General features: G+C 38.7%; 2 protein-coding genes across 18 annotated transcripts in view; one reads left to right on the top strand and one right to left on the bottom strand.

Annotated features, from left to right (window-relative positions):
* The window catches only part of NCOR1 (nuclear receptor corepressor 1), a 159,346-nt gene extending 137,096 nt beyond the window's left edge, over positions 1–22,250 (top strand). For 12 of the 14 annotated variants that reach the window (XM_075994021.1, XM_012737872.2, XM_012737882.2 and 9 more), the window contains 9 exons: positions 2,843–2,971; positions 3,418–3,575; positions 4,044–4,267; positions 7,267–7,410; positions 9,509–9,651; positions 14,245–14,298; positions 14,805–15,026; positions 19,217–19,396; positions 21,160–22,250. In XM_075994021.1, the coding sequence (XP_075850136.1) occupies positions 2,843–2,971; positions 3,418–3,575; positions 4,044–4,267; positions 7,267–7,410; positions 9,509–9,651; positions 14,245–14,298; positions 14,805–15,026; positions 19,217–19,396; positions 21,160–21,347 (1,442 nt within the window). In that variant the 3' untranslated portion in view covers positions 21,348–22,250. The remainder of the gene's footprint in view (positions 1–2,842; positions 2,972–3,417; positions 3,576–4,043; positions 4,268–7,266; positions 7,411–9,508; positions 9,652–14,244; positions 14,299–14,804; positions 15,027–19,216; positions 19,397–21,159) is intronic. The other 2 variants (XM_075994019.1, XM_012737879.2) reach the window with 2 other exon arrangements.
* Positions 1–27,233, bottom strand: part of TTC19 (tetratricopeptide repeat domain 19) — a 57,115-nt gene that overhangs the window by 5,846 nt on the left and 24,036 nt on the right. Inside the window, exons 9-10 of one of the 4 annotated variants that reach the window (XR_012912996.1) lie at positions 26,471–26,633; positions 5,431–14,134 (exon numbers count right to left, since the gene is read on the bottom strand). Coding sequence is in view for 3 of the 4 variants with exons in the window: in XM_075994022.1 (XP_075850137.1) it covers positions 13,974–14,134; positions 26,471–26,633 (324 nt within the window). In the remaining variant the exon portion in view is untranslated. Of the gene's footprint in view, positions 1–64; positions 14,139–24,439; positions 25,764–26,470; positions 26,634–27,233 lie in introns of those variants that run through there. The other 3 variants (XM_075994022.1, XM_012737908.3, XM_012737907.3) reach the window with 3 other exon arrangements.

Consider the following 27,233-nt stretch of genomic DNA (forward strand, 5'->3'; position numbering starts at 1 on the left):
ACTTTATTCTTTAGGCAAAGCAGAAGTGGGGGTATAAAAAAACCCTAATGCTTGATGGTAAATGTTATAGAAAAGGTTTTGTGGGTTAGTAGTACAAAAATGTATCTTCCGCTGTTTTTTAATGATTATTTAAATATCTCAATTTCCTAAGTATAAGTCTATCAATATTTTCCATGAGAAAAATACACCATTTATAGAATTAAAATCGGGAAGTATAGAGATAAGAGGGCAGAGCATATTAACATATTTAGACATCTGAAAGGTGATGGATATATGGTCAAGCTCTGTGCTACTGAGGTATAATTTTCCAGGAAGTGCTTGCTAGGACATGGTTTAATCTTTTAGTTGATACCCTGAAGCTTCTTCTGTTTTTTTTCTGAGATACAGATTTTTAAAAAGTGAGACAACTTTATCATTGGCAATTAATTGGTACTTACACTGCACCTTGCTTGCAAGTTGGGTTTTGACCAAGTCTGGTTAGTCATTATGATGTCTGCCCTGCACATCTGTTAGAATTCACAAATCTACATTAAAATGCTAGAAAAGTTACTTTTTAAGCTTTCTTTTTAACTATTGCCTAAATCCTATATAGAATTCTAGAAAAAAAGCAGATATTTAAACAAGCATCTGCTAATACTGGAAATAATTCTATCATATGTAATCATCTCTCTGTTGTCTCCATTAAAGAAATTGAGGAGAGTTGGAGATAATAAAAAAATGATTTCTCACGCACAAGAGTGCATTGTGCAATTCTTTTTATCTCCAGTTATCCAACAGAGTAATTATAACTTGTTTGGGTACATATCTCCCCCGTTGCCGAGGTTTTTACAGAGAAGGGGGCAGTTGGTGGTGTGTTGTATAGAAGGAACACCTCCTTTTAGCCTGAGATTAGGAAAATCCACAACAGGTTTTCCACATGCAGACTATTGCCAGCTGAGGAAGAGATACACTGATTGATTGTATGGATAGGCGTTTGGAGAGAAGTCACCAGCATACTTGGTGACCCTACCTGGGCTTATGGAGTGGTATACCACACAGGTTCCCTCATCATTGGATTCAATACTATTCAGTTTGTATCACACACCAAACTTTGCTCTAGGAGTTAGGTTTTCAGAAGGTCTGAAAATAAAAAGTCCAGCTGCTTTTCTGAGTGTTCATGGTTCTCTGTGGGGTTATCTTTTTTATCGCTGAGCAAGACTTGCCTGAAGTCCATAGCTATTGCCGGTTATTCAGTGTGGTTTTCACTTTCAGTTTGACTCTTGGGAGACTCCCTCATCCTGAAGGTGAAACACATTACTTTGGTCTCCCCCTAAGACTTCCAAGAGCAATGTGAGCACTGTCTCGGATCAGACTTTGTGCTGACTGAGTAATTGGAAGTTTTTAAAAGCAGATTTAGGATGTTGGGTACATAAAACAGTGATGAGTAACAGTGGATACAAAAGTTGAGAATTAGTATAAATTACTTAGAATCATGAATAGTGATTTATTTTAGTTCCTCAATGATAATTTTATGTCCCATTTACGAGGTTTCCATTTGCCTGAGTGTACGATAACCCAGGTAACCCCAGTTTCCGTGACATTGGGGCAGGAAGGGCTGGTCAGTTGAGCACTAGAGGAGCAGGTGGTGGCCAGTGGTAGGCCATTCTCCTATGCCGGCGTCCAGCCAGGGTCATACGCCCTTTGGGCCTCCAACAGTCTGTTTCAGACCCTCTGGTGCAGCCTGTAGATATGAAGAGCTCTCTAAAGCCAGAAGGCCCCTGGCAGGAGGTCACATCTCCCTCTCCAGGCGTCAGGCCGAGGCCAGGGCAGGGCCATGGGAGAGCCTGCACCCCACTGCATGGCCCTCAGTTTCCCTGGGAACTGCACCCAGCCGGGCTCCTTCTCTGATGTGGGCTTCCTCCATTGTTAGCGATGTCCTCCCTTTCTGTGAATTTACTTCTCTTTGGATATTTCCTATGATTTCTGTTTATTTTCACAGTGTAACACAATGCTAAAGTTATATGAAATAAGTTTTGTCAGCAGTTCTCCAGTTATTTGAGAAAATCATGCAGTGTTCTGTAATCTACAGCTTTATAGATTCAAAATCATCATAGTAATCAAATAGCTTTATAGCCTCAGAGTTTTTCTAAGAACAGATTGTCCCATAGAATTGGAATTATTGGACTCAGTTAATTATTGAGATCTACTTTCTCACTGGTTTATTAATCTCAGCTGATGAGTGTTTTCCTGGTGATTTCTTTTCCAGTTCCCAGGAGAATATAACAAATTCATTCTCTATTCTGCCTTATTTTATTTTTATTAATTTTATTATCTATTCTGTTTATTATTGTCTTTTAAAAAAGATCGTAGACCAGCCGAGCAACAGTGAGACCCCCATCTCTACTGAAAAAATAGAAAGAAATCAGCTTAACAACTAAAAATATAATATAGAAAAAATCAACCGGGCATGGTGGCGCATGCCTGTAGTCCCAGCTACTCGGGAGGCTGAGGCAGGAGGATATCTTGAACCTAGGAGTTTGAGGTTGCTGTGAGCTAGGCTGACGCCACGGTACTCTAGCCTAGGCAAGAGAGTGAGACTCTGTCTAAAAAAAAAAGAGATCTTAGAGCCCACAAAATTTTAGAAAATCCTATATCCTACTGATATTAGGAACATTGAGGAAACACTTAGGCATCTTTGATACAGTTTATTGAGCTTGTTAATTTTTATTATTAACCTGGAATGCCATTGAACATTTCTGAACAGAATTTTAAAATGAAAATATGCAAATAAGTTTGAAGAACTTGGACTTTTGAAACTTTTCACAGGATTAGTTTTAAAATAAGATTCTTTTCTTTTCTTAAGTATCCTCTCACAGGTATGAAACACCTAGTGATGCTATCGAGGTGATCAGTCCTGCTAGCTCACCTGTACCACCCCAGGAAAAACATCAAGCTTATCAACCAGAGGTTGTTAAGGCAAATCAAGCAGAAAGTATGTCTTTTTTTAACTACCATTTGCATGTTTTCATATTTGCACTTATCATTTGCTTCTATTTATCTGTCTAGACCATGTTAAGAAATAACTTATTTGTTTTAGGGTAATCTTATATGAGTCTCCTTTAGAAGCATTTAAAACTACACTAATGAAAAATGACTTTTCAGCTATTACTGATTTCTCTTTTCTTTATATTTTAATGGTATAGAAAATAGTTCATACTAATTTTGTTTATCCACTTCTGCATGCACATTTTATTCTAGTCATCAAACTTTTGTCAGTAAGTAAGGTCTTTCCTCCCCAAAATTAAGATATGTAAATTCTTTATTTGGAGATATGTATCACATCCTTTTCATGTGTTCTTCTGAATTATGTTTAATCTTTGATAAGGAATAAAAGGCAGGGGCATCCCTGGAGTAAGACCTCTGTCTGTCCTCTGTTAGGTGACCCCACCAGACAGTACGAAGGACCACTGCATCACTACCGGCCCCGCCAGGAGTCGCCGTCTCCACAGCAGCAGCCGCCTGCCTCTGCGCAGGGAGAGGGGGTGGGGCAAGTGCCCAGGACCCATCGCCTGATCACACTTGCCGATCACATCTGTGTGAGTCTTTTATTCTTATTCGTTGATTTTTCGTATTTTGATCATGTAGAAAGCAGATTTCATACAGAAAGAGAAAACTACAAGATGTCTAGTTTGGGTTATTTTTTTTTTTTTGAGACGGGGTCTTGCTCTGTTGTCCAGGCTGGAGTGCAGTGGTGTTATCATAGCTCACTGTAAATTCCTGGGCTCAAGCAATCCTCCTGCATCAGCCTACTAAATAGTTGGGACTACTGGCATGAGCCACCATGCCCAGCTAATTATTTTTTTTAATTTTTTGTAGAGACAGGGTCTCGCTATGATGTCCAGGCTGGTTTTAAACTCCTGGCCTCAAGTAGTCCTCCTGCCATGGTCTCCTAAAGTGCTAGTATTACAACCATGAGCCACTCTGCTCAGCCCGATGTCTAGATTTTTATGCTACTTTTATTGCAAGTAACTAATGAATTTAACCACCTCCTTCTTTTCTCACAGCAAATTATCACACAAGATTTTGCTAGAAATCAAGTTTCCTCACAGACTCCTCAGCAGCCCCCCACTTCTACATTCCAAAATTCACCATCTGCTTTGGTGTCTACTCCGGTGAGGACTAAAACATCAAATCGTTACAGCCCAGAATCTCAGTCTCAGTCTGTCCACCATCAAAGACCAGGTTCAAGAGTATCTCCAGAAAATGTTATGGACAAATCCAGGGGAAGGTATGGTATTTATTTCAAGTCATACATAAATTTCCCAATAGTAAAACAAACTGAATATATCTACAAGATAGAGGATTTGTTTCTTAAACCTAAAGTTCATTTGCCTTTATTCCCTGAAAATTGTAAATGAGGTTTTTTCCTCTGTATATTATTCTTGGAATGTCCACTGTCTGGGCATTTGGTACTATCTTTTTGATGTATATTCAAAGTTGATTATTCTGTTTGCTGCTTTACAAAGACAGCAATGAAAGTGTAGTTTGGTAGTAGCTTATGGATACTTGAGTGGTGTCCCTAAGACACCTTCAGAATAACAAATCTCTCAATAGTTCCTATTAGGTCAGCAGCAATAGATGTTCAGGAAAGGTACGCAAAATAAAGGAGAGAAAGGCCAATAGAGGCATCATAGGACGAAACATTTTATATGGCAGCTCTATCTGCTAAAGAGCATATCTTCTTACCTTATGTGCTGTGTTTGGATAAAAACAAAAAATGAATGCAAGGCTTTTGGTTTAAAGTGGTAGACTGAACATTATACATGTTAAATTATAGTTAAGTAGCACAATGGGAAATTAATTCAGAAGAATCCTGAGAATAAATAAGACTGGGATATCAGCAGGTCAAAGATTCTGGCAAATATCTAGAAGACACACAGAGGAGCAGTGAATCGGTAATGGAAGTCATAGCTCAGGGCATTAAAAAGGGAAATTTGTAGCAGAAGTGATTCTCCAGCCTGCCTCCAACCCAATTCAAAGTTAGCAAATGTATTTCAAAGCTGGATGTTTTTTTTTTTTTTTAAGGCAGGGTCTTACTCTTTCTCCCAGGCTTGAGTGCAGTGGTGTAATCATAGCTCATTGTAACCTCAAACTCCTGGGCTCAAGTGATCCTCCTGCCTCAGTGTCACAAGTAGCTGGGACTACAGGTGCAAACCACCACACCTGGCTAATTTTTAGTAAAGACAAGGTCTTGCTCTTGCTCAGGCTGGTATCGAATAGGATTACAGGCATGAGCGACCAGGTACCCGACCTGGATGGTTTTTTTTTAAATAATTTATTGTAGAAGATTTTAAACATAAACAAAAGTAGAACAGTTTAATACATTTCCAAGTATCCGTCACCCAGCTTTGGTAAACATCAAGCATATGGTCAGTTTTGTTTGCTATTTACCTCTGCTTGCCATATCTCCAAACTGGATTATTTTGAAGCAGTTCTCAGACAGTCATTTCAAGAAGCTGAATAATCTTAAGGATAAGAAGAAAGCACATTTATTCTCTTAAAACCACAAAAAAGAAAAGGAATGCAGTTATCAAAGCAAAACGGAAAAGCTACGTATAGCTAAGATGACTTTTGGTCCATTCCTGACACAGTACTATGTAGCAGATTTTGAACAATTGATGGCATTTATGAAAAGATAATCCATTTGGCTTTTTCACTTATAATTTCTGCATCACTACACCTGTACATTTAAACAAGGAATGTTACATTTCTTTCATTGGTTTTAGTAAAATTACCTGTTTTTATAAAAGTTTAAATGTTCATACAATCCATGTGCTATAAAACAGCATCAAGTGATTTTTACTTTATAAGCAAAGCACAGAAGAGTTTTTCTGTAGTTCTGGAACAGAATGTAAATACTGTGAGTCATATAGAAATGGCTGGCAGATTTGGAGACGTGAGGGGTGCACAGGGAAGAGAGGTAGAAGTATGGCTATATGCTGCACTTCTTCATTTTTAAAAAGAAAATATAAAAGGTTGAAGTATGCTATGCAAAGTTAAAATAGACAAAGTAAAGATTAACATGCCAACATAGAGAAGGTAAATTGAGTTCTTCATTTTTCATGGAAGAGAATTGATAGATACTGTTTCAAGTTTGATAGATCGAGAAATAAAGGTGTAAGATTAGAGTTTTAGAGGCAAACACCAAAAGAACTAAAAAAATTGGTCAATTGGTCAAAAATAGCTACCTCTAAGAATCAGATGGGGTTGATTGGGAAAGGAAATAACAAATAATATTATATATATGTAATTATGCTTAACTATAATAGTAATAAATGCAGATGTTGAAGTTACAGGTGGCTCTTAACAGATATAATCACTAAGTTAAAAAAATTTTTTTGGTCTAAACAGCATGTTTGTTTCACATTCTCCTTACCAGCATGGTATTACCAAAGGAAAATATTCAATTGTAGAGCAGGCCTAAAGTGGTATAACTAGAGGATAACTCACTTAACCAAACTCCTCAGGTTTGAGTTTGGTACTCAAGTCTTTTATTTTTTATTTATTTATTTATTTTGAGACAGAGTCTCACTCTGTTGTTCAGGCTAGAGTGCTGTGGCGTCAGCCTAGCTCATAGCAACCTCAAACTCCTGGGCTCAGGCGATCCTCCTGCCTCAGCCTCCCGAGTAGCAGACTACAGGCATGCGCCACCATGCCTGGCTAATTTTTTCTATATATTTTTAGTTGTCCAGCTAATTTTTTTCTATTTTTAGTAGAGATGGGGTCTTGTCGTTGCTCAGGCTGGTTTTGAACTCCTGACCTTGATTGATCTGCCCGCCTTGGCCTCCCAGAGTGCTAGGACTATAGGCGTGAGCCACCTTCAAGTCCTTCGTCTTTAACTTAACAAGGAAGGACCTGCTAAGTCATGACTCAGAATAGGCAACAAAGCCCTTCAGGGTTCCCCTGGACTGAGTAGCCAAGGCTAAGACGGAGTCTGATATTGCAGGATGTGCAGAGCATCGGGATGGAGTGGCTGCGGCTCTGGGGGTGCTGTCTAGCAGTGTGACTCCCGAATTTGCTGGGTGTACATGGATAAAGTGGCAGTAGCAGACTGTTTTCTGATAGCTGGGTATATAACAGTGAATATCCAAGGCAGCTTTTTTGATGATAGAAATTGGCTGTATTTGTTCCTTCTCCTGAACGAAGTCATGAGTTAACCAGTTTCTGTTTATGGTAAGCCTTAGGTGAACCTTTGAAGCACAATCTAATATTTACATGTTACAATAGTAGGCCTGGAAAATCCCCAGAGAGGAGCCACGTCTCTTCGGAGCCCTACGAGCCCATCTCCCCACCGCAGGCTGCAGCTGTGCACGAGAAACAAGACAGCGTGCTGCTCCTGCCTCAGCGGGGAGCAGAGCCTGCGGAGCAGAGGTGAGGGGAGTGCGCCCCAGCCCAGCAGCAGCTGCTGTTGAGCTAGAGGGTTAATGCCTTAAACATTTCCTGAAGTTGGTGCCTTTTTCGCTTTTTGGCTTATACGTCAGGATGGGACTCTTGGGGGATCATTTACTTTATTTTCCTAGTGATCTAATGCTAGTGGATTTTAGCAAAAAAAAAACTGTAATATTTAACTAGGTGAAAGAAAATCTATTCATTATTCTTCTTGAAATTAAGTCCTTCTAGATCTATTCTAAATACCTTTTTTGTCAGTGGGAAGGATCACCTATTGTTTCAGCTAACATTTGAGTGCTTACTATGTACCAGGCATTGTGGAATATACATGGATTTTATCTTACCTGTTTCTAACTCTGATCCCAACCCTATGAATTTTTAGATTTTTATCCCCATTTGGATTAGATAGATGCCATTGATTTGGCCTCTTTCTGGGCAATCTCCATACCTCCACCAGAGTGACTGTGTAAAGCTCATACAGAATCAACCACTTAGTCACGAGCATGGTATTTGAGTTCCTTCATGACCGGGTTTATGCTGCTCATCCAGCTTCACTTCCTGCCACTTTACCCTTAACAGTTTATTCTGTCTATATCAAGTTGTTTATTGTTCCCTGAATTCCTTTGTGTCCTTACTCATACTATTTTCTTGGTATGAACACCCTTCCCTGATGCTCGCTCTGAGAGGTAAATATGTGATTTGCTCATTGTCGTGCTGGAAGTAAGAGGGAGAGTTGAGTTTTAAACCAAGGTCTTTCTAACTCTAAAACACTAGTGCATTTCTTACAGTGTGTTGCTATTCATTATAATATATATTCTTGGGCAACCAAATAGATGTTGATACCTTTCAGTGAAATGAAGAAGGAAATGTATATATAGAGAGGGAATGATATTCAATTTAATTATGCATTTACATGTTTTCCCCTCAGTTTGTGAGATTTTTTAAGACAAGGGACCATGTTGTTCCTTTTTTCTCTCACCTTCTTTCTTGGCATATAGTTAATGTTCCTATGTTTGAATGATGAGTGAATCCACGTGAACAGATTAGGTTATGAAAACCTTATGTTCTCTGTTACCATCTGTGGCTCTAGCTAGATCCTTAGTGGCCTTGAGCTGTTAGGGGAAACTTGATTATTGTTTGTTTGTTTTGAGACAGAGTCTTACTCTGTTGCTCTGGCTAGAGTGCTGTGGCGTCAGCCTAGCTCACAGCAACCTCAAACTCCTGGGCTCAAGCAATCCTTCTGCCTCAGCCTCCTGGGTAGCTGAGACTACAGGCATGCGCCATCATGCCCGGCTAATTTTTTCTATATATTTTCAGTTGGCCAATTAATTTCTTTCTATTTATAGTAGAGATGGGTCTCACTCTTTCTCAGGCTGGTCTCAAACTCCTGACCTTAAGGGATCCACCTGCCTCGGCCTTCCAGAGTGCTAGGATTACAGGCTTGAGCCACCGCACCCGGCCAGAACTTGATTAAAATGTGTTAGTATAGGAAGCTGCCAATAAAATGTGAAATCCTTTACATTAAACTCAGCTCATCTGTTTGGTGGCTTGAAATGATTGTAACAAATAGGCAATTTTATTTATATACTGTAAGTGTTCTGTTCAAGTCCAACTGTTGGTTGCTTAGGTATAAACTCTTACTATTTTATAGACAGGTGTGACATTAGTTATAGTTTCAGTGTAAAAGGTAATTATGTCAGCAAAATAGTCCCTGGTTTATGTGGTAACCATAAATATATCAATGTTTGTGCCATTATGCAAAGAGTGTCATCATATAGCTGTTTTTGAGTTTTCCCATTAATACTAACTTGCTGCTTGTTCATTCCTTGTCAAGAATCTCTCCTCTAGATTATCTCCATTCTAATCCTAATTTTACGTTTCCTATTTGAGAGCTGAAGTATTTGACTATGTCCTTAAATGATGTACTAAGTGACTTATGGTCACATATTGTTTGTTAGGGTTGTTTTTTAGGTATGGGGAGGCAGTAGTTTTCTAAGTACTCTCTATTATTATCAATGATAGGAATGTCCCCAGGGTTAGGAGTACATGATTGTAATACACTTAACTGTGTTCCTAACAGGAATGATTCCCGCTCACCAGGGAGTATAAACTACTTGCCTTCATTCTTCACCAAGCTTGAAAACACATCACCCATGGTTAAATCAAAGAAGCAAGAGATTTTTCGTAAGTTGAACTCCTCTGGTGGAGGTGACTCTGATATGGGTAAGTGGGATTTCTTTCATGAACCCCAAATAAAACATGCATTAATAATGATATCTCCAGTGTTGCCTCTCCTGTGATCCTTGAGTTTGAAGGCTCTTACTCAGAGCATCTGTCCAACATATCTGATCCTAAAGTTCCTTCTCAAATGTCTGCTAGTTCATGAAAAGTTCCTAATTAGGGACCAGGAACTCCTTTCTGAAGCTCTCCATTTTGTCTTTGAACAAATGCTGTGTCTAGGACACTTTTTTTTTTTTTAGCTGGGGCTGGATTAACACTCTGCAGTTATGTTTCATTTTGTTTTTTCTTCTCCTACCCACTGGTTTTAGTTTTATCCATTTGGGCCATCTTAACGTGACATCTCAGATATGTGAAGATGTGTCCTTCATGAGTCTTTTTATCTCTGTAAATATCCGTAGGTTCACCAATTGTTCTTCATGTGTCCTCATTCTGAGTACCCCTGCAATCTCAGTTGCTCTCCACCAAAACCATAGCCTAGCCTTTCAGTAGGTTCTGAGTAATACAAAATACAGTAGCATGATATGATTTATCCTAAATGCATCATTATTAAGGTAGCTTAAGGTTATATTGGCTGTTAGCTGGCAACCTATATACTGTTAAGTTATAGTATACTTAGTATGAATATAGATGTCAGGGACTCCTGGGCTACACTTAATCTGCACCTCTCCCCTGCTCTACTTTTGCAGTTACTAGCCCTACATGTAGGAGAAGGCAGTCCGTGCTTGCTCCATCCCAACTACTTTTCTGCCCTACCTGTGTCTTTCTAGATCTTAGTTGAATCATTAAGCATTCATGCAACTCTGATAAACTCACCGTCTAAAAATATAATGTGGTAGCAAAAGGTTATCTAGCACTTACTGTGTGCTAGGCTCTACTGGAAGCATATATAGATGTAACCTCAATCCTCACAACAACTCTACATACTACATATTGTAATTATCTCCATTTTGTAGATGAGGAAACTGAGCCTCAGACGTTTAATAACTGGTGCAGGTTACATGTCTAGTAGGTAATGGGGCTGCAGTTCAAACCCAGGCATTGCAGCTCCAGTGTCCACGTTTCCCATGATGGACTAAATGGTTCCTAACAGTTCTATACTCAAAGCATCTTAGCTAGATTGTTCGTAAGTATCCCATAGAAAGCTCTGTGCTTTGGGTCAGTGTGCATGCATTAGCCATACCCTCCTCATAATTCTCGTTTGGCACGCTCACTTTACTGCCCTAAGGTCTTTCTTATCCATCTTTTCTTCAGTTACTCCCAGTGGTAGACTCTGAGTATACAGTGATCTGCCTTTTTTCTGTGATCTCCCATCAACTAGTCTCCTGACCCTGTTAAGGGAAATTGTGGGCTATGAAATGCCGGGTGGATGTGTGTTTGGATCAATGCCACTTTGTGATTAATAAATGCTGGCCATCAGAGAAAAAGGATGAACCCAGTGTCACTTACTGTTTGTGAACTTATCCTAGCACTTAGTTACTGGAGTCTCTTTTTAAGTGGCAACAACAAAAATCACATACAAGATAAATATTTTTGAATGCTAACCAGAATTGCTGTCAGGCTTACAGATATCTTTTCTTTTTAAAAAATATTATTTTTTGTCTGTAGTCATCAACAGTACTTAGACCTCCTCAGATGTCACCAAAAAAAAATATGGTGCTCTCATTTCATATTCTCAGAACCCAGAGATGAATTTGTCTAGGGATAGAGACATACAGAGCTCAGAGCAACTAGTCGTCCCTCTCATCCTCCCTCACCTTTGTCTTGCCCTTTTAGTGGGAAATGACCATACATATGAGTTGAGGAGGTCTACTTTATAGTTTCTTCTCTTACCTAATGTTTTACATTGTCCTTAGGCAGTAGCTCTGTCATTCATTGATTCAATAGTCATTTATTGAGCAGAGTACTATGTTGGGTGTTTTAGTATGACAGTCTCTACTGTCTGAAAATGTATGATAAAACAAGTCCCTAACTTTAATAGGAGATAAAGTGTATTAAAGTCTTAAGGCAACAAAGTGAGACTCTGTCTCAAAAAAAATTAAATTAAATTAAATTTAAAAAGTCTTAAGGCAAATACCAACAGAATTGCTTTACAGTCTAGGATTTTTGTTTTTGATTGCAGGAATTGTTATTAATTGTGGAAAGGAAAATTTATATTAAAGAACCAGTGGGTTCCTGGGACCCCAGGGCACATTCATTCCTCACTGGGAATAGAATTTAGAAATCAAAGCCATTAGCATCCAAGAAAGCTTCGCTTCTACTCATTGTCTCTCAATTCAGTGTTCCCAAGGACATCGATGACTTTATTTTTAAAATACCTTAATGCTTTAAAACTTAATTTATTTGATCTCTCTGCAGGTTTTGACATAGTGAACCACTCCCCTTTTCCAGAAATACTCTCTTCTCTTCACTTTCAGGTGGTACATTCTCCTGGTTTTTCTCTACTACTTTGGCCATTTCTGTCTCCTTAGAAGCTCATTCTTGCTTTGCCTGGCCTTTGGTTGGTTTTCTGTTCATGCATTATAATCTCTGAATCATTTCATCCACTCTCAGGGTTTAAACTGTTACTTTTCTGCTAAAAAGTCCCAAATTTATATCTAGAGTCCAGTGTATCTTTGCAGACCTCATTTCTTTTTGAATATCTTACTGGTTCCTTAAATATCTAAAATTGAATTTACATTTCACCTCTCCACAAAAAATTCCTCCTCCACCACCACAGTTTCTTTTACTTCAGCCACCCTGTCCTGCCACCCTCCCTCCGTCCCTCCCTCATCACCTCCTGCGGGTGGTTGCCGCCTCCTGTCAAAGCTGCTCAAGGCTCTCACATGTCTGCCTTCCTTTCTCCCATTTCTGAGCAGTTACCACGTCCTCGCTCGGCAGTTTGCCCATCTGTTTGAAACCAGGTCCTAAATTGTAAGGTGCCCCACAGTTACCTGGAGTGCTTATTAAATTGGGGAATAATTGGGCCCCAGGAATGTAGAAAATTTGCATTTTTACTAAACTACCCAGGTGATTCAGATTTGCAGGGCCTCAGTACCACACTGACCTGTAAGCTTCATAAGCAAAGGAAGGGGTGCACTGTAAATACAGTGTCTAAGTATTACCATTGTTTAACTATATGAAATTGTCTTATCTATTTTTGATGAATAAGAAAGTAATTTTATTATGATTTAGCCAAACAATTGCTCAGTAAGTATTTGTTAAGTGAATGAATGAGTCCTATTCCACAAACTTTTAATTACAAGTCTGTTATTTCAGGTTCAACTTACTTCCTGTGTTACCTGAGCCATAAGTAAGAAGACTCATCTTTAGTAATTGTTTTATAGTTATTAAAGGAAGTTTTACTCCTCCTCTTGTCAGTTTAAAGCCTCTCTGATTGAGGAAGTGAGTTTCTAGGCACATGCACTCTTCCGTCTCCACAAATGGCTGTCATCCTAGTGTAAGAGTCCATTCTTCTGCGGTTTCATCCAAAACTCTACATTCTTCTCTGGAACATCACCCACTTCCTGTGCTTTTTTTTTGTCTTTAAAATTCTCAGCATCAAGTTGAAACACCATTTGTGGCCCTAAATTCCTTCCTCTTTGGGCAAAGTGCTTTATAGGGGTTCCCAGGTCTTCTGCTGTTATCATTCAAATTGTTCGAATTAGAAATTATGCAGTCAGCAGGAATGAAAACAGTGAACAGAGTATTTTGTGTTATCTGGGGAATGTCCTGAATTTCCACGGTAGGAACCACAGTCATTTCGCGCTGTTCAATGAAGTGGCTCCCCTGCATCTGATCGCAAACCTGCTGGTGCTTGCAGGGCTCCTCTCAGAGTCTGGAGCTGCTGCTTCAGGAAGCCTGGATTCTAAGAGCAACTTTTTCCTATTTGCTTTTCCCTAGCAATGCAAAGTTTCTTTCCCTCCTCTGGGTTATATTGTTCCTGAGATTCTTTTGTTTTTGTTTAGAGATGGGATCTCAACTGTGTCGCCCAGGCTGGCCTCCAACTACTGGGTTCAAGTGAGCCTCCCACCTCAGCCTCCCAAGTAGCTGGGATCATAGGCATGCACAACCATGCTCAGTGGCGTATTGCTCTTGTTAAAATTCTTCTACCTGACCCAATTTATTTCCTGATTTCCTTTAAAAAAAATAGTTACTTCTTTCATTTTATCTTCACTTAATGGGTGAAACATAAAGGTTGAGATCATAGGAAAAAAATTAATTTTGGCCGGACTCGTTGGCTCACGCCTATAACCCCAACACTTTGAGTGGCCAAGGTGAGAGGCCAGGAGTTCAAGACCAGCCTGGGCAACAGTGAGACCCCATCTCTACAAAAACAAAAAAAAATTAGCTTGGTATGGTGGCGCACACCTGTAGTCCTCGCTACTCAGGAGGCTGAGGTGGGAGGATTGCTTGAGTCCAGAAGTTTGAGGTTGCGGTGAGCTAGGCTGACGCCACCGTACTCCAGTCCCAGCCTCAGAGCAGGGCCCTGTCTCAAAAAATAAAAAAGATTAATTTCATTATAGGACTTTTGAAGACTTAATTTTTATGTATATGATTATCACATCTCAATTAACTTGAATATTTGTTTAAATACAGCAGCTGCTCAGCCAGGAACTGAGATCTTTAATTTGCCAGCAGTCACTACGTCAGGTAAGATTCAAAAGATACTGTTTACCAATACAAAGCCAGAGCAGTAGCAGTCAATCCAACAAATAAGTACTAAGTACCAACTATATACCAGAGCCTGACTGCTCCAATATGCAAAAATGAATAAATAAATAATTTAGTTAGGAAAGATTAACACAGAAGGGAATTAAAACTCAATACTTATTGAAAAGATAAATAAACAAAGGGAATGAAAATTATTAAATAGTGTAGAAACTAGGGAACAGAAAAAAGAAAACTCTTAATGGAATAACTTTTAACACAAATGTGGGTGACTGATTTCACTCAGGATACAGATTTCCTTTAGTTACTATTTGTGGATTGAGGTGGCTTTTAACTTGTGGGTTTAATATTATTTATGGGTTCTCAGTTGTTTTAGGAAACTTGCTTTGTGTGTTCAGTGGCCAAAGGGCTGTATGTAGTCTGTTCTTGTCTCTGTTTCCTGATACGCCTCTGGGAAGCAAGTGGAAATGCTTTGGGTTCTCTTTCAGGCTCGGTTAGTTCTAGAGGCCATTCTTTTGCTGACCCTGCCAGTAATCTCGGTCTAGAGGACATTATCAGGAAGGCTCTCATGGGAAGCTTTGATGACAAAGTTGAGGATCATGGAGTTGTCATGTCCCAATCTGTGGGAGTAGTGCCTGGTACTGCCAACACCTCAGTTGTGACCAGTGGTGAGACCCGGAGAGAGGAAGGAGACCCATCACCTCATTCAGGTAAAGTTTTAATTTTAGGGTTCTTCTGCTCAGTTCCCCAAGAAAAAACCAATTTATTTCCCAAGTTCTGATATATCACTAAGAGATTTCATTTATGTCTTTATGTGTTCAGAGTCATCTCTGAGGGTTTTATCTTTTTAAAAAATTTTTAACCTGCCCAGATAATATAGTAACATGAGCAGAAATAAAAAGGAAGGAAATTTTTATCCAGAATGTCACCCTCCTAGCATAGCTTTTCATTTATTTGAATCTAGTCTTTATCTATACATATACACTGTAATTATAAGTACAATATCATATATTTAAATAAAAGTGATTTACTGTTGTAATAACAAGTGATAGGCCTCAGTATAAAAGAATTACAAGGCATAGAAAAGAAGAAGAAAAAAATCCTTTAAATCACATCAAGAAAGCTGATGTTACTATTTGATAAGCATCATTCCAGACATGTCTGTATATAGACAGATAAAAAGACAGATACTAGAATGAGATCATTTTATACATTTTGTTAAAACCAAGCACACAAAAAACTATGACTCTAGACTTTTAATGGTTATAACTTCTTTGTTAATCTTTTGAGAACTATTACCTCTTGTGCTGAAAAATTACCTGAAACTCAGCCACATTTTATTTTCCTTTGTTATCTTCAAGCAAAAGCTCTCAATATGGTTAAGAAAAAGATTAAAGAGATTAGAGGGTTTTTTTTAACCTACACATATTAACCTTAAGATAGTATCGATTTACATCCTGCTCTAAAAACTGAGAATTATCTTCCCCATTTTGCTCTTACCTTTCTATTTGTATTGATTTTAATTGTGTGTATTTTAAGGTTATATAATATTTGTGACTGTTATGCAATTAGAATTATACTGGTTATACAGGATTTGGGGTAAGGTGAAGTTGTTCTGGGGCTCAGGAAAAATTTTGCTGGTGACTTGGGCTCTGATGTCTTCTGAGATCTTTTCATCTTTTTGTTCTAGAGCCCTCCCACCAGGGTTGTCTAACTCCTGTGAACTTCTGCTGAGTTCACCAACTAAAAAAGTGTGGTCAGATAGAAAGGGCCATCATGACTTGCTGAGCCTCTGCTATGGTCCTGGAGTGGCATGAAAAGGCTTACATATTTTCCCTTGCATGTGATTTCTTGGTGTGGTGTGTTAACTCCTCTGTTTGCTTTCCTCTAAATTGGGGAGTGGGTGGTTAGTGAGGATTTAAGATTTTTGTCATGCTGCCTTATTTCTTTAGCATAGGGTTTGTTTTGTTTTTTTGAGACAGAGTCTCACTCTGTTGCCCAGGCTAGAGTGCCGTGGCGTCAGCCCAGCTCACAGCAACCTGCAACTCCTGGGTTCGGGCAATCCACTTGCCTCAGCCTCCAGAGTGGCTGGGACTACTCAGGCACCCACCACCACACCCAGCTAATTTTTTCTATATTTAGTAAAGATGAGGTCTCGCTCTTGCTCAGGCTGGTATTGAACTCCTGACCACAAGTGATCCTCCTACCTCAGCCTCCCAGAGGGCTAGGACATACGTGAGCCACTGTGCCCACTCTTAGCACAGTTTTTGTACTATTAGGCCAATAAAGCAGCTTTGTTGTTTTGGAAATTTCAGTTCCTTGGTTACCATATTTTTAGTTCATGGCATGAAGGCATATACCTTTTTATGGGTGGGATGCTACCGGTGAAATTATGGTCTTTTAAATACGAGCATACCTTGCTTTACTGACAATTTACTGTTTTACTGACAATTGTGGTTTTTTTACAAATTGAAGGTTTGTAGCAACCTTGCATTGAGCAAGTCTATTAGTGCCATTTTTTTCAATAGCATGTGTTCACTCTCTGTCTCTGTCACATTTGGTAATTCCCACAGTATTTCAAACTTTTTCATTATTATATCTGTTGTGGTGGTCAGTGATCTTTGATGTTACTATTTAATTATTTTGGGGCTTCATGAATTACGGTCATTTATAAGAGGTGCGAACTTAACACACAAACGCTGTGTGTGTTCTTACCGCCCGCTGACCAGTTGTTCCCCATCTCCTTGGGCCTCTCTATCTCAGAGCCGCAGCAGTGTGGCAGTCAGGCCAGCTAATAACCTGACAGTGTCCTCTCAGTGTCCGAGTGAAAGGAATAGTCTACTGTCTCTCGCTTTAAATCAAAAGCTAGAAATGATTGAGCCTGGTGAGGAAGGCACGTTGAAAGGTGAGACAGGCCGAAAGCTCGGCCTCTTGTGCCGAACAGCGAAGTTATGAATGCAAAGGGAAAATTCTTAAAAATTAAAAGCACTACTCTGGGGATCACATAAATGATAAGAAAGCAAAACAGCTTTCTTGCTGATATGGAGAAAGTCTACTGGTCTGGATAGGAGATCAAACCAGCCACATTTAAGCCAAAGCCTAATCTAAAGCAAGGCTCTACCTCTCTTTGATTCTGTGAAGCCTGAGAGAGGCAAGGAAGCTGTAGAAGAAAAGTTTGAAATGAACCGACATTGGTTCATGAGGTTTAAGGAAAGAAGTTGTTTCTATGATACAAAAATATAAGGTGAAGCAGAAAGTGCTGATGGAGAAGCTGCAGGAAATTATCTAGAAGTTAGGCTAAGATAATTGATGAAGATGGCTGCACTAAACAATAGATTTTCAATGTAGAAGAAACAGCTTTCTCTTGGAAGAAGATGCCATCTAGACCTTTTCATAGCTAAAAAGGAGAAGTCAAAGCCTGGCTTCAAATCTTCAAAGGACAAGTTGACTCTCTTGTTAAGGGCTAATGCAGCTGGTGACTTTAAGTTAAGCCAGTGATCCAAATGAAAATGGCATTAAGAATTATGCTAAATCTGCTCTCCCTTTGCTCCATAAATGGAATGATAAAGCCTGGATGATAGCACATCTGTTTATAGTATGATTTACTAAATATTTTAAGCCCATTGTTGAAACCTGCTTAGAAAAAAATATTCCTTCGACTTTATTACTGAATATTCACAATGCACCTGGCCACACAAGAACCCTAATGGAGATGTACAGGCGATTAGTGTTGCGTTCATGACTGCTAACACAACACCCAGCCTTTAGCTCCATGGATCAAGGAGTCATTTCAACTTTTCAACTTTTAAGTCCCATTATTTAAGAAATACATTTTGTAAGGCTATAGTTGCTAGAGTGACTTCTCTGGTGGATCTGGGCAAAGTACATTAAAAACCTTCTGGAAATGATAAACCATTCTACATGCCATTAAGAACATTTACAGTTCATGGGAGGAGGTCAGAATATCAACATTAACAGGAGTTTGGAAGAAGTTGATTCCAACCCTCATGGATGACTTTGAGGAGCTCAGCACAACAGTAGAGGAAATCACTGCAGATGTGGCAGAAATAGCAAGAGAACTGGAATTAGAAGTGGGGCGTGAAGATGGGGCTGAATTGCTGCAATCTCTGGATCAGACTTGAACGGATGAAGAGTTCCTTATGGATGAGCAAAGAAAAACTGGTTTCCTGAAATGGAATATACTGGTGAAGACGCAGTGAACATTGTTGAAATGACAAAGAGGATTTGGGATATTACATAAACTTCGTTAAAAAAGCAGTGGCAGAGTTTGAGAGAACTGACTCCAATTTTGAAATAAGTTCTGTGGTTAAAATGCCCTCAGATGACAATCGCATGCTACAGAGAAATCTTTGTGAAAGGGAGAATCAGTCAGTGTGGCAGACTCTTCGTTGCCATCGTACTATAGGAAATAGCCACAGCCATCCAAACTTCAGCAGCTACTGTCCTGTCAGTCGGCAGCCATCGTATCATGATTACAACTGCCAGAAGGCTCCGATGACTGTTAGCATTTTTTAGCAATAAAGTATTTTTTAATTAGGGTATGTACTTTGTTGTTTTTTTTTAGACATAATGCTATTACACAATTAGTAGACTAGTATAGAGTAATTGTAACTTTTATATGCACTGAGAAGTGAAAAAATTTGTGTCACTCGCTTTCATTGCATTATTTTTGGTGGTCTGGAACTGAACATTATTTCTGGTGGTCTGAAGTATGCCTGTAGTATTTTTTATTTCATTGAGTACTAGGATCTGGATTTTTCATGCTACTATTCTACTTTTTATACTTAGCATTATATAATTATTAGCATTTTGGTAGATTTGTAAGTTGAGAACTTAAATATTATGTATGAATAATTCATAATTTGAATTTCATTTTTAGGAGGAGTTTGCAAACCAAAGCTGATCAGCAAGTCAAACAGCAGGAAATCTAAATCTCCTATCCCTGGGCAAGGCTACTTGGGAACTGAACGACCCTCTTCAGTCTCCTCTGTGCATTCAGAAGGGGATTACCACAGGCAGGCGCCAGGGTGGGCTTGGGAAGACAGGCCCTCTTCAACAGGTGAGGAGCCTGGTTCAAGTGCTAGAAAATGAGACAAAGCAATTTATAGCAATGCCTTGATCATTCTTCGAATATCAGAAACTTTAATAATTTGGAAAATTATATACCCATTTCTGTATCATTAATAGATTCCACTTTTCTGGATAGAAATTGAATGCAAATACAATTTCAAAAATTTTAAGAATGCAAATTCTGTTTGCTATAAACAAAGAAGGAGCTATGAAAAATAATCTCACCCATTCTCCTTTGTATTATGCTGGTAGCCAGTATTTTCCATTTGCAAAGCAAGTAAGTCTATGGTTTCAGTTATTTCATGAACTGTACCTGAATGTACAGTGCTGTTCCTAAGAGAAAACTTCACTTTTAATTTAGCCTTTCATGTAGACATTCTTAGAGAAGGTTCTTAGGGAAATACTAAGAAATCAGAGTTGGAAATGGTTAGAATAGTTTAAAAAGTCATTGTCTAAGGCAAGGCGCAGTAACTCACGCCTATAATCTCAGCCACTCAAGAAGCCAAGGTGGGAGGATCACTTGAGCCTAGAAGTTTACGGCTGCAGTGAACTATGATTGGGCTACTGCATTCAAGTGTGGATGACAGAGCGAGACCCTGTCTCTTAAAAAAAAAGGTGCTGGAGGAGCAATGGATTAATTTAAAAAAAAAAAAAAGCCATCTGTCTATAGCTTCACTATATGTACACAAACTGAGGAAACTGATGAAAAACTACTCTAGGATAATTATTAATGTTTTCCATTTTATGCCTATTTGTAAACTTTTTAATAAAACGTAATAACTGTTCATGGTAGTTTTTAAATAAGAACAGACTTTAAAAAAAAAAATAAAGCTAGGATGTTTGCTATAGATTTTAGGGTTTCAGAGAATAATAAACCATCCCTTCTTTAAGGGTTAACACACAAACATCACTGAAAAAAATCTGAAATGTGCCCCCTCCCTTAAGACATACATAAATTATATCAGTGTAACTTACCAGTACAACTGCTTTATAAAATGTTCTTGCCACATGCAAAGTGGTTTTGTATTAGTTTGAAAACTTTATAGCCTAGACCAGTGATTTCTGCTTCTCATTTCTCTTAAGGAAGGAATTATTAGGCCATACATGAAATTATTTGATGAAATGGTATATTTTATGTTTTTAGAATGTCTCAAGTTGAAGGAGGCTTTCTGGGTACAGTTAACTCAGAAATTGACAAGGGATAGCCGTGTTCTTGTTAATGTGTCCCACATCTCAGTCTTAATACACTTTCAAGTCCGCTCAGTGAAATTCAGCAGAGGACATGCATCCTGCTGCCCCTTGGCCTGCTGAAGTTCCTGGGTACTTGTTTCCTGACTGATAATTGTACTTCTGTGTTTCCCTTAAAGAGTCAAGAAAATTCTTGGTGTAATCAGACTGTTTCAATTAGAGCTTATTACTCAATAGTTCCACTTGGATTCTCCATGGAAGCTCCTAATACTTAGAGACAAGTAAAAGTCCATCCTTGAGCTTTCTCTTCTAGGCTCAGCAGCCCTCACCATGTGTTTACTCATGTTATTCTTCCTTTTCAGACTTCCACTTAGAGCTGCTTTATCATTGGCTAGAATCTAAGTACTGAACTCACAGCCCTTCGTATTGTATTCATTTTGCTTTCATATTGTCACATGACTGCTTTAATAGAATAATCCTGTTCGACTCCATCCTACAAAAGTTGTATTAGATGAAACAGCAACCATGCTCATGACAATGAAAACTTAATTTTTCTTTTATCAGGCTCAACTCAGTTTCCTTACAATCCTCTGACTATGCGGATGCTCAGCAGCACGCCACCAACACCGACTGCGTGCGCCCCCTCTGCGGTGAGCCAAGCAGCCCCTCACCAACAGAACAGGATCTGGGAGCGAGAGCCCGCCCCGCTGCTCTCTGCACAGTACGAGACACTGTCGGACAGTGATGACTGAACTGCACACAGAAGGGGCAGGGGCAGGGTGCAGTGGAGGGATCTCTAGTTTCTGGTGATTTTATTTTTAATTGCAGGTCAAAAACCTGCCCTCATATGACCTGTGCCCAGAGACTCTTCAGGAGAGCCAGGGCCACAAATGATGAGTAAATGATGGAAATGCATTTGGGGGGTCAAATGGGAAAAAACTAAAAAACTGCCTTTGGTAACAGGCAAATTCAGTGGATTATAATATTAATAATAGTGGAAGGTTGAAATGTAGAGTTTTTACAAAGTGGACAATTCCTGTTCTTACATCTGTTTGTAAAGAAAACCATAATGTCTTTAAGTCACTCTTCTGTAAATAGATTACCTTTTTGCAGTGTATCCCCTTGCTATAGTATCTGGTGTACTTCTGTTCAAATCAGCGCATCAACTTTGGGGGTAATTTTTAAAAATCTTTTTGTCTATCTTTTTAACCCTAGCCTTCTAAACAACCTCATACAGCCTAATTACATAATATTGGCTGTCACGGGCATTGTACTTTTATCTGATTTTGTTTCCTCTAAATTTAGCTTCCCAGCGATGTCTAAAATCTTGTGAAAATGTTTAGATTTTTAACACAGACCCTGTCATAAAATCTGTACAACAGGGTCAAAAGGTAGGAGCAACAAAATTCTGCCATATTGTAAATTTCCAATGCAGACTTTAATTTTTTTTCATTAGTAGCACTGAAAAAATATTACTGCATGGGTATGTTATAGTTCAGTTTATAAAGTTTCAAAGGCTTATTTGAGGCATACCTCACTGTTATGCACACTGGTAATTTAGCCATGCCCCTAAGGATTCCTTTTTTTCCCTGCATTTGATGCAGCCCAACAAAGCTTTTGTTTTGAAATAAATTTGACTACCCTGTCCATAGCCACAGTAGATTATTTGTGATTTAAGGCTCTTGGTGTCTCAGGTTATAAAGGCAAAACTTACATACTTTCCCTTATTTGATACATGATTGGTTGAGTTAAAAGATAATCTGTGTAGTGTCTCAGTTTTTTAGACTTGCTTTGTGCTGCAAAACTGAAAAACTCTTCATCGTGAACACAGTCCTTTCCCCATCTCTACGTGCCAGCATTGACTCTTACTTTGCTTCCTTGGGACAAGAGTTAATTGTTGAATATATTCATTTCACAAATTCAATTTAAAAGACTGAATTCCAAACTAATTAAGGTATTAGAGGGTCAGTTTTATTCTTAAGAACTGCTTTCTCAATTTTTAGATTTCTTTCATACAATTTGATCACAGCATTTAAGCATCTTTCTATAGCATATAGATACTAACAGTCTGGGAAGAATGCCTCTGATAACTGGAAAGGGGAGAAATAGACATCTCTAAGGATGATAAAAAATTTGCACTTTATAGACTTTCAAGTAGACCTAAACTCTTAAAAAAAAGTATTCAAGCCCTTAAGAAAACAGCATGCTTAACTACTGACCAAGACCCCCGTGTCACCCATAATGCTGGTGTCTGATCCCTATTTTATGGATGAAGACACAGGTTTAGTACTTTGTTCATATAATTCAATAATTGACAAAGATAGACCATAAGCCCACATTTGTCTGAAGTCAAAGCCTTCACTCCTGTTCTGTTCTTGTATACCTGAGGTCCTCAAAATAAACTTTAGATCAAGCTTAGTGGTCAGAGTTCCTGCTACTTCAAAAGCTGGTATCATATATGTACATACAAGTATAATTTTAACATGAAAATGACTTTCTTACTAACATTTTCTCTTCTTTAGCTTTATTCTAAGAATATAGTATATAATACACATAACACATATGTGTCAGTCAACTGTTTGGTACCAGTCAAGGCTTTTGGTCAAAATTAAGCTATTAGTAAAGTTTTTAGGAAATCAAAATTTATATGCAGATTGCAATTGCGTGGGGAGGTCAGTGCCCCTAAGCCCCACATTGTTCAAAGGTCAACTCTCATTTCTGAGAATGTCAGATTAGAGCCTAACTTGTTGCTCTTGCAGTTCTACTCGAGGACCCCGGGGCGAGCTGCTGTGAAGCACTCACTCCACCCTCATCACAGTGCATGTGCATATGAATGTCCACCTGTCACCACCTGAAGAAGAAACTTCAGAATGGGAGATGACATCCAGTATCATTTTTTAGTGCAAAACAGTGAAAGCACACAATTCTCACATGGCTTTCCTATGGAGGCTCTCCTTACCATGATTTAAACGGTAAAGCACAGCACTGAGAATAAACCCAGGCATAATATTCTTTGCAGGCTAAGATTTCAGTGTTCTGGTACTGTATCTTTACATATGATTTTTTGGCACCCAGAACTAAATTAAGGTCTTCCTAATATTGTTCACAGAACTATTCTGACAGCCAATTTTCTAGTGCATGTTTATGATGGGAAATTTCATAATGCTTTAATTTTGGTATGCTGAGTGGTTCTACTTTAAAAATATTTATGTCCTAAAAACTCGGGTGACATAGTACAGTTAAATCTTATGCTGTTTTACAACAGCCCTAGAAAAAAATTTTTTTGACGTACGCTATTTTGAATAATTCACTTTTTAGTTCAGACCAGTCAGTAAACAGGATCAGTCCTTTTGTGTCACTGCCTTGGACAGTGTGAATGGACTATAATGAGAACACCCACAGAAAGAGACTTTCCGTCCGAAAACTCCCACAGTTTTTCCCACAACGGGAATCACTGTGGAGGATTAAAAATTAATAAATAAATAAAACATGGGAGTAAAAAAACTTTCAGTAACCCTGCATTGTGAAAAGGTAAAAACATTATCAGTGCAGGTGAGTGGTTGACACTAATTTAAAAAAAAAAAAAATCACCTTTAAGACTGAGTTGCACTGAAACTCAATCTGATTTGTATTATATCTCTCTAACGTGATTAAAAGAATTAGCTGGGTGATTAAATAATATATGAGCTTAAACAGTATGAAGAAATTTACATCTGCAAAATACAAAATTCTAATTTCAGTCTAACCCCTGAGGATTTTTACCGCAGAGTTTCTGGTATTTTATTAACTCTTCAGTAAGTTTATTTTTTATGAGAAACTCAAAGATTACTGGAATACATACAAATTGTTGTATAGTCTCTAGTTTATTATGAAACGATTCTTCCAGTATGTACATACAAACCAAAAATATCAGTTTATTAGTCCCACTCACATCCCACCCCACAGGCATACCAACAGTATCGGTATTCTTTCGTGGTACTAGAAAACTGTTTATTTGTAAGACTGCTGAGGTAAGAATGTCCATCTATGTTTGAGACAGTGTGATAAAGCTCTTCAACATAGCTGTGTATTCATTTAAAGTCATCTGACTAAATACCTTCTCCCACACCTAAAAAAGAATCCCATTTTACAGATAAGGATTGCTGAAATCCAAGGTCAAAAAACCAGGACTACCAGAACTAGTAGTTCTACTATAGCAGTGGTACAGATCAGAATAACTGGGAGTTGTTAAATACTACAGAGCCCCACTCTGAGTCAGAGCTCTAGAGTACAGGCTGAATTTTAGAGAGTACTTGAGATGGCTCAGTTGTGTGACCAAGGTTGCAAAGGAAGTCATGTGCTCAGATACCATTGACAGACAAGAGGTTCCATCATTCCTTCTCCCACCCCCATTTTTTAATACTTATATATAACTTGATACATATGGTTCACTTCTAATCAAATTGGTGCTATAGCTTCAAGTGCCTAAATCCCACTTTAAAACTGGATGCTGGTGGCAAACTAAGATACTACTTTTCTTCCTTTATGCATTGAACACCATACTGTGCTTCGTGAAATAGATTATAAGAAAAACAACTCATCATAATTCCCCTTTGCCTTGAGACAGGTAATTCTGATCTGTCTGCCAGATATTGATAAAGTCAGAGAAGCAAGGGCAGCAAATCAGTGGGCCAAAATCTAACTGGTAGAAATGCCAGGCTGAATTAACACACCCACCTTAGAGAAAAACCAGCCCTTCTTATACTTAGATCAGCAGGAGCAGCACCTAATCATGTTACAGCTGAAAGCATCACTTGACAGCAGTCCTAAAGGTCATAATCAGTCAGGACTGGAAGTTGTTTTTCCTTTAAAAAGCAAAAATGGCAGTGTATACAACCTGTCCTTCACCAAAACTAAGTTGAGGGAATCTGAATATCATGAACAAAGGATATAAGCCATTGATTTGGGTGCCACAGAGACTAGGATAATAGCTATTCTTCTGGGTTACTAGAAGTACTCTCCCTACAACAAGAATGGATTTAGAGCTTGATAAAATTAAGTCAAAAGTGTACTTTTTCTTGACAGCTCAGCCAACTCTTCCCTGATGTGTTGTATAGAAATCTCATCTCTTTTCAGCTCTGCATACTTCAATGCTTCCTGGTAGATCTCTTTTGCTTGTGTATATCGTTCTAAAATAACCCAGAGAGAAGGGACAATAAGAAGAAAATGTATGTTTTCAAAGTGGTTCTGAAGAGAAAGCACTAATGAGGATACAGGTCTAATTTACTGTGTGCTTAATAAGCAACAAATCATCACTGACGGGTGCTGCTTCATTTCAACGTCATTTGACAAGCTGGCACAGAGGCTGGTACTGGCCAAGGTGTGGAACTCCAACCCACTGAGTGATGTGTTTCTAACTGTCCTTTCCACTATACCCTTAGGCCCTTGATTAGCCAAGGATTTCACTACTGGCAGTATGGGTAACAGACCTGAAATTACAGGTGAAGCCCTGAGCAGTATGGCATAGTGTGCTGACATTCAGAAATGTATGTCAGACTGACACTCCCTATCATACCAGCTTCACGGGAGCACTATGAGAAACATGCTGTAATTTAGAAATCTGTAAAATACTACGGAAATATGGTACTGTCACTGCAAGGTTTTCTCTAGCTTGATAATGCTTCAACAGGCTAGTGCAGGCGTGCAGAAGTTATGTGAATTGTGCACAATAGTACTTCAACCTAACATACGTTCTTTTTCTGCCCTTATTTAACCAGCCTTTTGATTTAGGAGTTTCCTCATTGCCCCTTGCCCCTCCCTACACACCATTTCACAAATTTATAAATCCAGTGGCATCCCTCTAAAGCAAGTCAATCAAGTTCCCATTGCTACCTACCTCTGTGCATCAGAACCGCAGCTAGATTGCTGAGCACCATGTGTAGCTCCGGGTGATTTATCTGTCTTGCCAGATCGGATGCCCTCTGCATATAGATGTAGGCCTCATCAAAGTGGCCCTGTGCGTCCAGGGTAGTAGCCAGGTCACTCATCAGCACAATAGTCTGTATAAAAGAAAAGACACCTTTTCTTTAAAAACACATCTACACAGAATGTCAACATGGAGTTTATCAAACTGTGAAATATATACAAGATTTATTTCATCTTTCCTAGCATTCCATAAAGGTGAGGGGTACCAGCCCTTAACAAATTGTGGGCATTTGTTATTGACAATCGTACAGTGGTTGATGTGATCCTTTGGAAAATGATATAAATCTAGAAATTAGAAAACAGGATGAACATTATTTGTTAATCAACTGATTATCAAATTAGAAGCACCAAATGAAAAATAACAGCAAAAGGACCCGTATGACCCATTTAAGGTTCGGCAATTTTGAGAAGCCAGTCTCCTCTGGTTTAATTGCCTCTGGACCCACACTGTATTGTCATTCCTGTTGGTAATCTTGAGGCACATCAGAAAGAAGAAATATGTTATTTGTTTTAGGAAGACGCCCACTAAGTTTTTAAAATTTAGAGACTATGAGAGGCAGACTTCCATACCTTCTTCCCTACTGAAGCCATGCTTTAAGCCCCGTGACTCCAGTACTTGGTGATTTGAATTCTGTGCTTGCCCTTTTTTTTAAATTCCTCAATTTATACTCTAT

Source organism: Microcebus murinus, chromosome 18, assembly GCF_040939455.1.
Source record: "Microcebus murinus isolate Inina chromosome 18, M.murinus_Inina_mat1.0, whole genome shotgun sequence".
NCBI classification, from domain to species: Eukaryota; Metazoa; Chordata; class Mammalia; order Primates; family Cheirogaleidae; genus Microcebus; species Microcebus murinus.